General features: G+C 50.8%; 6 protein-coding genes and 1 pseudogene across 6 annotated transcripts, besides 14 other annotated features; all 7 read right to left on the minus strand.

Annotated features, from left to right (window-relative positions):
• Tc00.1047053510679.14 (hypothetical protein, conserved) lies at nucleotides 1–854 on the minus strand (the record flags this gene model as incomplete). The annotated part of the gene is made up of 1 exon (XM_802038.1): nucleotides 1–854. A coding segment is annotated over one exon (854 nt), but the record flags the coding sequence as incomplete, so codon positions are not given.
• Nucleotides 1–3254: a sequence feature (heterozygous, non-Esmeraldo-like haplotype).
• Nucleotides 1136–1175: a microsatellite.
• Nucleotides 1303–1325: a microsatellite.
• Nucleotides 1455–1493: a sequence feature (T-rich).
• On the minus strand, nucleotides 1545–2954 carry Tc00.1047053510679.30 (metal-ion transporter, putative; the record flags this gene model as incomplete). The annotated part of the gene is made up of 1 exon (XM_802033.1): nucleotides 1545–2954. The coding sequence occupies one exon, from the start codon at nucleotides 2952–2954 to the stop codon at nucleotides 1545–1547; it is 1410 nt and encodes a 469-aa protein (XP_807126.1).
• Nucleotides 3206–3254: a sequence feature (A-rich).
• Nucleotides 3255–3269: a sequence feature (haploid, non-Esmeraldo-like haplotype).
• Nucleotides 3270–3553: a sequence feature (areas merged during assembly that could not be assigned to a particular haplotype. This can correspond to areas where the two haplotypes were merged or to regions with more than two copies in the genome that were merged during assembly.).
• Nucleotides 3393–3442: a microsatellite.
• Nucleotides 3501–3523: a sequence feature (AT_rich).
• Nucleotides 3554–4670: a sequence feature (areas merged during assembly that could not be assigned to a particular haplotype. This can correspond to areas where the two haplotypes were merged or to regions with more than two copies in the genome that were merged during assembly.).
• Tc00.1047053510679.40 (uncharacterized protein) lies at nucleotides 3857–5224 on the minus strand (the record flags this gene model as incomplete). The annotated part of the gene is made up of 1 exon (XM_802034.1): nucleotides 3857–5224. One exon carries the CDS (start codon nucleotides 5222–5224, stop codon nucleotides 3857–3859), a length of 1368 nt encoding a protein of 455 aa, XP_807127.1.
• Nucleotides 4671–7850: a sequence feature (heterozygous, non-Esmeraldo-like haplotype).
• Nucleotides 5928–6788, minus strand: Tc00.1047053510679.60 (lipase, putative; the record flags this gene model as incomplete). Its single annotated transcript, XM_802035.1, has 1 exon — nucleotides 5928–6788. The coding sequence occupies one exon, from the start codon at nucleotides 6786–6788 to the stop codon at nucleotides 5928–5930; it is 861 nt and encodes a 286-aa protein (XP_807128.1).
• Tc00.1047053510679.70 (lipase, putative) lies at nucleotides 7145–7789 on the minus strand (the record flags this gene model as incomplete). The annotated part of the gene is made up of 1 exon (XM_802036.1): nucleotides 7145–7789. One exon carries the CDS (start codon nucleotides 7787–7789, stop codon nucleotides 7145–7147), a length of 645 nt encoding a protein of 214 aa, XP_807129.1.
• Nucleotides 7851–12290: a sequence feature (areas not merged during assembly with more than two copies in the genome that could not be assigned to a particular haplotype).
• Tc00.1047053510679.90 lies at nucleotides 8908–10176 on the minus strand (annotated as a pseudogene).
• Nucleotides 10588–11027: a mobile genetic element.
• Nucleotides 11091–11111: a sequence feature (AT_rich).
• Nucleotides 11143–12171, minus strand: Tc00.1047053510679.100 (lipase, putative; the record flags this gene model as incomplete). The annotated part of the gene is made up of 1 exon (XM_802037.1): nucleotides 11143–12171. The coding sequence occupies one exon, from the start codon at nucleotides 12169–12171 to the stop codon at nucleotides 11143–11145; it is 1029 nt and encodes a 342-aa protein (XP_807130.1).

A 12290-nucleotide genomic window follows, 5' to 3' on the forward strand; every position in this document is an offset into this window, starting at 1 on the left:
GGCGTCCGATAAATTGCCACGACGCCCACCGTCGCCGTCTCGTACACGGCAAAGGCGTGACTCGACATGACAGTAAAATACCTCCCGCTCGGTGAGAACTTCACCGTATGCGGGCCGTCGCGCCTCTCCAACTTGACCCGCTTCACGCGTGGCGTGCCATCTTTTTTGTCGTCATCCTTTTCCTCTTCCTCCTCCTCCTGCCGCTTTTTCACTTCAGTTCCCTCAAGGGATGCGTTGTAGCGCCACTTGCTGAGCAGTCGGCCCCTTGCAAGGTCTATAACCGCGACGTGCCGGTCCGCGCCAATCGTGACGGCCAACGCCCCGTCACTGCCCGGATGTGTCGCAACGCCCACAACGCCCTTCTCGTGCAGTGGGAGCGAGAGGCCGACGGACCAGTCGCGAGTCCGGTACATGAGGAGTTGGCCGTCCGTGCAGCCGCAGAGCAGTTGCTGTGAGTTGGCAATAAAAAGAAGAGAGCGCACCTCGCTTGGCGGCGAGATGTGGCCAAGATCCGCAAGCCGCACACTCAACGACTCCCCCGCCGCCCGCAATCGTAGCCGTTCAGAGGGTGTGAGACTCTTCTGGTTCTTGTTCGTAAAGAGGAAGACACGCTCGTCCGTGCCGGAAGTGGCCATGTACCTTTCGCCCACAGCCACGCTGTTAATGCAGCCCTCGTGGTGTTTCACGGAGAAAAGCATGCCAAACTTGTTTCGGCGGTACACAAGACCTGCCATCACGGAGTGGTACGTGCCGATAACAAGGAGTGCACTGTGGCACCTTGTCTCCGCCTCAGAGACGGTCTTCTCCGAGGGGACTTGGGCCTTGCGCGTCGTTGCACGTTTGGCGGTATTCATCCCTTGTTAGCCGCCCACCGTGGACCAAAAAAAAAGAAAAAAAAAGGAGGAAGTTCCACACCTCGTGCACTATAAATTGTGAGAAAAGAAACAACTAAAAATAAAAAAAAGCAAGGAAAGAAAACAATAAAGGCAAAGCCGCAATCGCATACACAAAAAAAAGGGTAAAACTTACCTCAATGCACACGCAGTGAAACACACAGACAAAAAAAAAAAAAAGGATGGTCGTATTCACGGCCGTCGAATGAATCGCTCAGTAGCCAACCTCAAAATTATCAAAATTTTTTTTTTCCTCTCTTTTTTTTTTTTTTTTTTTTTTTTGTGGTCGCGTAAATTATTTAATTCTTCGCACAAATTTGCGTTGAGTACAACATTTACGTGACACTTCACAAACGTACAAGAAAAAAAAAACACACAACACACACATAAATATACATATATATATATAGAGAGAGAGAGGGAGAGGGAGAGATGGGGAGATGGGGAGATGGGGAGAAAAGAAAAGAAAGATGCATAAAACATATTTCATGATAAAACATTAGGCTAAAAATAGAATTCATTTAATAAAACACTGCGTAATATGAACCCTTCCAACCCCCTTTCTTTTTTCTTTTCTTTTTTTCCTTTTTTTTTCTTTTCCCTTGTGCATTCAATGTTTCTTGCATGTTAAAATGTTAATCGGACGTGTTTCTAAGTTATCGTCTGGTATTCCTTCCCGCAGTTTGGGCTCGCGCACGATCCCTGGCACAGATCCGCCCCATTTGCCACCGCATCCACCTGAATGGTTGTATGTCTAATTCCAAAAAGGACCTCACATACATACTGCGCCTTACGCAATGCCTTTGCGGCGTCGTCTGCAACAAGATGGACGGAAAGTGCAACATAGTCCGAAGACAGAGACCATATATGGAGATCATGTACACTGACGACGCCCTCAATGCTCAGTAAAGCTTGGTTAAGGGCAAGGTAATCAATACCTGGTGGTGTGCTCTCCATGAGAATACCAAAAAGATCACCGAGAAGTGGCCTTGTCATGTTGAGTGTAACAACAGCAAAAAACAACGAGCAAAGTGGATCTGCAATGTTGTAAATAGAGTACTGATAAGAAGGGACACCAAAGGCATGCTTATTGGCAAAGTAAATGAACACACCCGCAAATATTACCCCAGCGGACTGCACACAATCGCCCAAAGCATGAAGCAGCGCGGCGTGAAGGGCAAAGCCCTTTTTGCTCTTTTTCTTTTCGACATGGTTGTGATCGTAGTCATGTCCCTCCTTTTCATCACTGTTTCCATGGCCACAGTCATCATCATCATTGGTATGATGATGACCGGAATGATCTTTCGTGTGGCCGTTAATGCTAATCTCCAAATCGCTCTCACAATTCGTCACCTCCCCGTGACTGTGGCTGTGCCCATGCCCCCCGAAGTGGCTGTGCCCGTGCGAGCCACCGCAGTAAAGGATGGCCGCACACACAATGTTTACCAACATCCCCAGCACTCCGATGAGCATCATGATGGGCGAGTTGATCTCCTCGCACCTCCTCGAGGAAGCCAGCACGGCGTCCGCCACAACTTCTCCGCCTGAGCCCCCACGCTGCTGCGTTATGGCGGCTACCGCTGCCGGCATGCGGCTACAGGACACGACGTTCCAGGTCCTTGTCATGCCCTCAATCACGATCCACACTACCAGCGCCCAGATAGAGAAGACGGAAACAAGTGTTCCAATCACCTCCGCGCGGTGCCAGCCGTAGTTGTACTTCCCACACAACGCCCTGGATGCCGCCTTGAGGCTCATGATGCTCAAAGCGTATGCCCCCACATCAATCAGCAGATGCGAGGCATCCGTCAGGAGCGCCAATGAGTGGGCAAAGACGCCGCAAGCAAATTCCACAATCATAAACACAAAACAAAATATAAGAGCGCCGTACAAAAATTTAGACTCACGCTTTCGCCGCTCTTCTGTGGCGCTAAGAACCTTTTCAATGGCGGCGCGTTCGACCGGCGTCGGACACAGACCTTGGGGCCGCAGCCCGGTGGTGTCGTAGTCCGCCTTTGCCGCACCGCCAGAGCGCAGCAGTAACTCGACCTCACTTTGCATCGACACCTTCCCTGTAGTTCCTTCTTTTCCACGAGTACTTCTCAGCTGCCCTCGCCCGCCTGCAAAAGAAAAGAATATATACACCCACTCCCACCCCCACAGCGTCCTATTACTTCCTGTCACCACCCGCCTGCTTATCCCTACCCGTGCCTGTTCTCGTCGTCAGACACGCACAACGGCAAATCTAAAAAAGCAAAAAAGGGCAGAAAGTTATGTACGGCTGTCGTTCTGGCACACACACACACACAAATAAATAAGAAAAAAGAAAAAAGAAAAATAAATAAAAATAAAATAAAATAATCATCGGGCGGAAAATGACAACGGCCATAAATAATATTGTAAAAGAATTGCACAACACTCCTCTACACGAGCCCTCTCCTTCTCTCTGCATGGAACACTCTCGATGCACACGGCTGCCACCTTCCATGTATTCCTGTTCAGAAATAAAAATCAAAACAACAACAACAAAAAAAAAAACAAAAAAAAAATCCATTAAAAGGGCAATAGAACCAAAGTCAATAAAATTACTTTGTGTTTGCACAAGCCATAAAAAAAATATATAAATATTTGGATCCACCGAAGGCTGCCCAAATAACAAAAAAAAAAAAACAATGACGATGTTTTTTCTTTTTTAAAAGCCAAAAAATAATAAAAACGAGGCGAAAATCACTTTGTCCCGCTGAGGTGGAGCACAATGCTGCCTTCCTCGTTCATATTAAAAACCACATCTTTTTGTTTCCCTTTCATTCCCTTAATCAACATAAATGCGTATTTGCGCCGCTGCATAATATTTCCCAAATGCTTTTTATTCTCCCCCTCAATTTCTTTCCTTCCACTACTGTTTCCCTCTTTCCTCCTCTCCCACCGCACGCATCTCCTACTCGCCACGCACCTCACGTCGCTCAGTACTTGCCGGCAATAAGCAAGAGGTCGCGCAAGGGGTTGCTTTTTTTCCTTTGGCACGTCGGGTCCGTCACGGTGGCTCCCGGGGAGAGGTACTCGTAGCGGATCGGATAATCCGTGAGGGTCTTCTTAAGCTTGATGCCCAGTTGCGACGCGAGCACGCTGAGGCGGTGGGGTACTGGCAGCTTTCCAAGGAGCCTGTCTCCCAAGTCCTTGTTCTCCAACTTAAACCTCACTGGCAGGCGGAGCAGATTTCTTGCATTTTCTTCTCTTGCGTAAACGTCCAGCAGACCATTTTCGGAGGACTCCACCCCGTCCTCGAGGCCGGCCATGAGTTTCGAGACATCGGTCAGCTCCGTTGGTGGGGTCTCCGATTCGTCAGCCATCCGGGGAGTCTGCTGCCTCATAAGTACCAGCTTGGAGAGAGCTGTTTGCACGCGGTTGACCTGCGCGGCAGGAACGTTCTCCTCGTTCGCATCGGCAAATCGCTCGAGGGTCGGCACAAACAGAATGTCCGGATATTCCTCACTGTTTGAGCGGAATGACAAGAAGCAGCGGCACCTCTCATTCTTCGGGTCCTTCTTGGAGGCATCCACTTCCATTGTCGAGTAGTGCAGTGATTTGATGTGAATGGCGGGAATGCCAGTCACAAGACGCCGCTCCTCATTGAACACCATCACGGAGTTGTCAAAGAGCGTCAGGTACAACGGCTCGTCGCACAGGGTCACTGAGCGCCCCGGGAGCGACAGGTCAGCATCTCTTATTGCCATGTGGCCATGCACACACGCGTAGAAAACAGTCCGCTTCACAGTACGGAAGCGGCACCACAAGTACAACGGCGGCTCCGCCAGCGGCACTTCAATACGCGGGTCCATCTTTGGAAGACCCCAGAACTGGGGAGGCCGCATCCCATCACGAATCAGCACGTCACGGATGGTGGTGTAGATTTTCATGAAATCGGTCTCGTTGTCCGTGCGCATGTACCACGCAAGCATGTTTCCTTTTCCCACATCACCCACACTCTTCCCAGCAGGGTCGGCACGCTTCGGAAGGGGACGAACAACGGCGTGCTTGTCCGAGGGCTGCTCCAGGCGCGAGAGCAGCGAGGCGTCAATGTGGCGGAAGCTCCCCTCCACTTTGAAGGAGAAGAGTTCACGCACGTCAAACTTCGCCGCCTTGTAGTCAATATCCACAACACTGGGCCTTGCGATGATGCGAACCACCCTCACCTGGTGCTTCCACATCACACGAAAATCCGTTTCCCTGGCGGTGCAGTACAACATGCCCGTCTCCGTGTCAAATGCGATGCGGCGCAGCGTCCACAAGTCGCGGTACTTGCCCTGCTTCTCTACGCATGAAAACAGCATGATGGAAGTGTTCGTGGCTTTCCAAACAAACAGGGGAGTTAACCTTACGTATGCAAGCTCTCCGGCGGCCCTCTATTTCACAAGTACAGGCAAAAAATATATTTATACAAGAAAAGAAAAATAGAATAACTTCATCTGTAGACGCCACAGCCACACCAACGCAAGAAGTAACCACAACGACCGCCCGTCATTCCAACACACACGCCGCGCAGGACACCGCCGCCGCCGCATAAATCCACCACTCATAATCAACACACGTCCCTCCCTGCCCTCTCCCCAGCACCAACAAAAAACACAACGGTACTCAAGACGATAAGAAACGCACAACACCCGGTCGAACAAACAACAAAAAAGGGGTAACAAATAAATGAAATAATCCAAAACCAAAAAGATTATGGCGACAACAACACAATCACTAAAAAAAGGCCAAGATGCATGAAGGCGCATGCAAAAAATAAAATAAACAGCACCGCGTATTACGGACAAGCAAACCTCTAGATTCACAAAGGGTCTTGCTATATCAAATTAGTGCCTCTCTCTCCCAACCCAAAGAGTTTCTGCCACTTAAAATAAATGGGTAGGAAGCACAGCGCACAAAAAATAAACAGTATATGTGACACTCCGTAACCCCAAGAAACTCCTTAAAAAGCCCCAAAAAGTATTTACTGAAAAAATAAGAAAAGCGGCCTGTATGCACACCCAGTTACTTCAGGTGGTCCTCAACTTTAATGGGAAGAACACTGCCACTGCAATTGGGGTCCTCCTTGGTGGTCAAAGCAGAACGCGGTGTGCCAAAGACATCATTGCAGTTCTTGTGCACCGTGTCCCCGTCATTGTCGTACCATACCTCATTGGGGAGGTGTAAATACCCAACGAACATGGGGGGAACGTGGGGCACGACATCCCGCTTATGCGTCACGCGGTACGACTCATGGCCGCCGCGGCAAAACGATGCAAGAAGCCAGTTGACGAATGCCTCGTTTCCCACGCGCGGCTGCCCAAACGTGTACAGCAAAACCTTCAGTGCACTGGTAAACAACGAATTCTGCGACATAAAATTGGCAGCAGCGAGTGTAGCCATGGCGCCGCCAAGGCTGTGTCCAGTGATGAGAATTCCCTCGATTCCTTTCCCCGCAACAAGTTTCTGTAGGTACCCCCGCATCTCCGCCCACAATGACTTCAATTCGCAATTGAAGCCGGCGTGAACAAGACACCCAAAGCAGCCATCGTGTGTGTACGGAGCAAAAATAAAATCGAGATTGTGTAGCCAATTAGTAACATCCACTGTCCCGCGAAAACTTACCACAATCATGCTCTCGTTGACGCCCACAAACGCCTGCGTGCTGTGCGCGGCATTCGTAAATACACGCACCCTTTGCATTCCCGGGTTCCTGGCGCAGGAGGCACAAGTCCAGCTGAAAATGGCTTCGGCCTTGCAGTACGCTGCCTTCGCATGGTACAGTGCCGTCGTTGCCAACTCCACCGAGTAGTCGGCGCGGACATCCTCCCCGCAGAGAAGGATGAGGAGGACGACCACGACAGTCATGGTGCGGCGGCGGCGCATTGCCTCGGTTGTTGTCTGTGAAATGCCTTGGAGACTAGTGGGGCAGTCGGAGGGGAGAGAAGAGGGTGGGGGTGATGGGCTGGTGGGCAGAGAGGACGTGGGAAGGCACAGCAGCAGCAGCCGCGGGGGATGTCGCTTCTACCAGCGTGCCATTCATCGGGGACGTGCGTAACGCACCAAACCAAATACATTTTTGGAGGCAGCAGACACCCCGCGTGTCGATTCCCCGCCCAAAAACGGCATTCCACAAAAAACACCAAACCGTCGCTCTACCTTTACATAAAACAAGCTTTTGAACAAAGAAACTATATAAAACTCTTGAAAAACAATTCACAACACTAATAACTGGCAAATACTCATTTTCTTCTGCGGGCTTCAAGGCTCCTTGTAAAGCGTGAGGAAAACGGAAAACGCCTCATATTTCTCGATTGCTGATAAACGTAGTCCATTGCAACAATCCATTCAAGTTCGGGTGGGAGGCGAAGCTCCTCGTCGCTCATTGCTTCCCCGGGATCGCATGAACAGCGTGTACACACACCCAGATACTTCAGGTGGTCCTCAATGGAAGTGGGAACGATGCTGCCACTGCAATTGGGGTCCTCATCGGCGGTCAAAGCAGAACACGGTGTGCCAAAGACATCATTGCAGTTCTTGTGCACCGTGTCCCCGTCATTGTCGTACCATACCTCATTGGGAACGTGTAAATACCCAACGAACATGGGGGGAACGTGGGGCACAGGATCCCGCTTATGCGTCACGCGGTACGACTCATGGCCGCCGCGGCAAAACGATGCAAGAAGCCAGTTGACGAATGCCTCGTTTCCCACGCGCGGCTGCCCAAACGTGTACAGCAAAACCTTCAGTGCACTGGTAAACAACGAATTCTGCGACATAAAATTGGCAGCAGCGAGTGTAGCCATGGCGCCGCCAAGGCTGTGTCCAGTGATGAGAATTCCCTCGATTCCTTTCCCCCCGCACAGTTCCTGTAGGTACCCCCACATCTCCCGCCCACAATGACTCCAATTCGCAATTGAAGCCGGCGTGAACAAGACACCCAACGCAGTCGTTGTTCCTGTAGGGAACGCGAATATAATCCAGATTGTTTATCCAATTAGTAACATCCACTGTCCCGCGAAAACTTACCACAATCATGCTCTCGTTGACGCCCACAAACGCCTGCGTGCTGTGCGTGGCATTCGTAAATACACGCACCCTTTGCATTCCCGGGTTCCTGGCGCAGGAGGCACAAGTCCAGCTGAAAATGGCTTCGGCCTCGCAGTACGCTGCCTTCGCATAGTACAGTGCCGTCGTTGCCAACTGCACCGAGTAGTCGGCGCGGACATCCTCCCCGCAGAGAAGGATGAGGAGGACGACCACGACAGTCATGGTGCGGCGGCGGCGCATTGCCTCGGTTGTTGCCTGTGAAATGCCTTGGAGACTAGTGGGGCAGTCGGAGGGGAGAGAAGAGGGTGGGGGTGATGGGCTGGTGGGCAGAGAGGACGTGGGAAGGCACAGCAGCAGCAGCAGCGGGGAGAAAAAGAAAAAAATAACGGAATAAGAACCTCATGACATGCCAAAAAGTCCAAAATGTTTCTCTAAGCGAAAGAAAAAACAAAACAAAGCAAGAAAAAACGGCTTTCAGTTGTTAAGAGTCAAATAATAATAATAGAAAACATTGGAAAAATTTCAAAAATCCAAAATACTGCCTGAATTTGAAGGAAAAAAATAATAATAAAAAACAACGGTCTGGTGGTCTGAGACAAACCTGGTGCATACATATGAAATGGTTTCCGGGCGGCTTGCGAATGAGCGTCCCTTTCGAGCCCTTCCCCCAGTGGCCCACGACCACGCAGCAAGGCTGGCCCGAGGAAGTGGGTGGGGTGAAAAATGAGAATTGTCTCACCCTCCAACGCGGCTCAACCACGACGCACCCGCAATACACCGGAGAGAAACCAAAAGAGCAAACGAAAAAGGAATTACAGGTTTCCATTTAAATAGAGGACAATAGAAAGGGCTGCACCATCGGACGCAATCCTTCCATAAGCTGTTCAATACATCAAGTTACATCGCGCACACAGTGTTATTGTGTGGAACACACCAGGCATGACCACCGCAAAAATTATTTACGAAGCGGAAGGACCAACCATTCAGGATTAAGAACGTCGTTCAACAAGCAGACTTCAGGAAAGGGAATTGTTTTTGCCTTCCGATCGGCGTCGTATATTTTCACAGTGGCATTCTGCACAAAATCCCTGGTCTCATTCATGACTTCAGGAGAATAACGCAGCCAGTCCACCCACATTGTGCGGTTCAGCAGAGTAGGCATTTTGTCCCACTCGTTAGGACCCCCAGGAAAGTGGTACAACGCCGGGGACCCAAAGGCCCCGTAACGCGGTGTGAGAAAAAAGGAGTTGTTGTAGTCAAGACTCAGAAGTCCGTATCGTATGCGGAAATCGGCAGTCACATTCGTGTCTCGGGTCACGCTCCACACATGCAACAGCGACCAGATGCTCTGGTCACACCACCACTTATCACTCGTTGCCAGAAGGCTCGCATATGCTTTGTACGCCTCTCGAAACGCCCACACACGCCCCACCATTCCTCCACCAGCAAGTTATCGGTACCTCGACGCCAGAAAACGCACCATGCGCTGATCCGCAGAGGAATTGGCGGCCTCCCATACACGTTCGTAGTACCAAATGCATTTCGCAAAGTTTTCTTGAGGCCCCCATGGGACAATAAGCTCCATCTGTGGCGCATAACAGATCGGGTCACTCTCAAACAACAAGGGGGCTGTTGCCTCACCTAGATGCACCGCCGTGGCGTTGAGGTCGTCTGCGGTGGGCGCTGTTGTTGCCACAAAGTCCTCCACGGCCTGCTTTATCCCAAGGGGTCCGGTGAACATCGTGTCGCCACCATCGAACACCACCACCACGTCCTCATCGCGCAGGCCCTCGTCAGTTATGCAGTCCAGCAGCAACGACGGGCGGGATTTGTGTGTGTAATTTGCCCCCATGCCAATCGTTGTTACAGACACGCGGGAAAGAATGGAGCTCACCTGCATCCTGCACCAGCCGGGAGAGTAGCCCGTATGAACAACAATAAGAGCAACCCTTGGCTCCCGCGTTGGAGAGGGTGCAGAGTCCCTGCAGTACACAGGGATGGAGGGAACCTGCCACACATTTGTGTCTATCGTCAATAAAACAAAATTAAGCAGCATCACCAACACAACAGCAGTCCAGAGCAGAACCTGGCAGTGGTGCTTGTTCAATGCTCTGAGAAGCGCGGCGAGAGATGCGTAAGAGCGCATTGTGGATATTGGGAGCTGGGAAGTGGTGAAAAGTTCTTCTACGAAAGTAACAAGAGCAGCATGGGATAAAAGACACATCGATTATGGGAGTGGCAGTAACAGTATGCGGTGCCCATTGTCAGCCTCCACACAAACAGTTATAACAGACATGGCGTGGGTAGGTGTGGCGCCACCACCACCGCCCCGTGGCAATCACGTCCTCAGGCAGTGTCTACAAAGTAAACTGTGCACGTCCGTGTGTGTGCTCCCCGTTGAGGCCTACGGGGTTGACACGCCCACACCCCGTGCTGCAATTCCGCCGGTAGATACGTAGGGAAACACAAATAACTGGACGACAAAACGCTCACGCCACCACAGCAGCGGGTCTCCAAAAACTATCTCACGAGTTCAAATGACATGTACACACTGCCACCAAAAGCAGATGTTCCGGAATCCCCATCGCCCCCCGCATCGGAGAGCAAACAAATGGTGCCACTTAAGACAACGCAGAATAATCCTCTGGGCTGCTGGCCGGGTCCTGAAATTTCCTATGGAAACCAAACAAGGTGGGGAAAAAAAGTGGGGTTATCGCAGAGTTAGTTAATTGCCTCAATGTTTTCTTTTTATCCAATAAATAAATTCGATTGACCGTTCGCATGGTCCTTTGTCCTCAGTTAGAATCTAAAAGATAATTACTTAAGGAGTGGCAGACGTTTGGGTCCTCCGAGCACAAGACCCTGCCGCGTGGCGGGTATCAAAAGGGGGTTGGGTGGGTGGCAAAACAAGAATAAAATTGCCTATTCGCTGTCTGCTCCCTGTTCCCCCTAAAGTTGTGCTCCTCCAACGTTCATAAGACAGAAAAGTATCATAAAGAAGTAAATTCGTTTTATCAGAAATCAAAATTAATGAAGTGAGCCAGCTTTCCCGCGATTATTCTCTTCACAAGCTCCCAGAATAATCCGCTTAAAAAATAAATCAAAAAAATATCAACCCAATAAAAGTTATTCGCTGGCAAATTATAAAAAATATTTTTTGGAAAGGAATACTTATTTTCTTCTGCGGGCCTCAAGACTCTCTGTGACGCGCGGGGAAAGACGGAAAACGCCTCATATTTCTCGATTGCTGATAAACGTAGTCCATTGCAACAATCCGTTCAAGTTCGGGTGGGAGGCGAAGCTCCTCGTCGCTCATTGCTTCCCCGGGATCGCATGAACAGCGTGTACACACACCCAGATACTTCAGGTGGTCCTCAATGGAAGTGGGAACGATGCTGTCGCTGCAATTGGGGTCCTCATCGGCGTTCAAAGCAGAACACGGTGTGCCAAAGATATCAGTGCAGTTCTTGTGCGCCGTGTCCCCGTCATTGTCGTACCATACTTCATTGGGAGCGTGGTAAAATCCAAACAACATGGGGAGAAGGTGCGCCACAACATCCCGCTTATGCGTCACGCGGTACGACTCATGGCCGTCGCGGCAAAACGATGCAAGAAGCCAGTTGGCGAATGCCTCGTTTCCCACGCGCGGCTGCCCAAACGTGTACAGCAAAATCTTCACCGCACCGGTAAACAACGAATTCTGTGACATCAAATTGGCAGCGGCAATATTGGCCATGGCGCCGCCAAGGCTGTGTCCAGTGATGAGAATTCCCTCGATTCCTTTCCCCGCAACAAGTTCCTGTAGGTACCCCCACATCTCCGCCCACAATGACTCCAATTCGCAATTGAAGCCGGTGTGAACAAGACACCCAAAGCAGCCATCCTGTATGTACGCAACAGGAACAAAATCCAGATCGTATAGCCAGTTATTAAGATCCACTGTCCCGCGAAAACTTACCACAATCATGCTCTCGTTGACGCCCACAAACGCCTGCGTGCTGTGCGTGGCATTCGTAAATACACGCACCCTTTGCAATCCCGGGTTCCTGGCGCAGGAGGCACAAGTCCAGCTGGAAATGGCTTCGGCCTCGCAGTACGCTGCCTTCGCATAGTACAGTGCCGTCGTTGCCAACTGCACCGAGTAGTCGGCGCGGACATCCTCCCCGCAGAGAAGGATGAGGAGGACGACCACGACAGTCATGGTGCGGCGGCGGCGCATTGCTTCGGTTGTTGCCTGTGAAATGCCTTGGAGACTAGTGGGGCAGTCGGAGGGGAGAGAAGAGGGTGGGGGTGATGGGCTGGTGGCCAGAGAGGACGTGGGAAGGCACAGCAGCAGCA

The sequence above is a fragment of the Trypanosoma cruzi genome, genomic scaffold (genome assembly GCF_000209065.1).
Source record: "Trypanosoma cruzi strain CL Brener 1047053516811 genomic scaffold, whole genome shotgun sequence".
Taxonomy (NCBI): Eukaryota; Euglenozoa; class Kinetoplastea; order Trypanosomatida; family Trypanosomatidae; genus Trypanosoma; species Trypanosoma cruzi.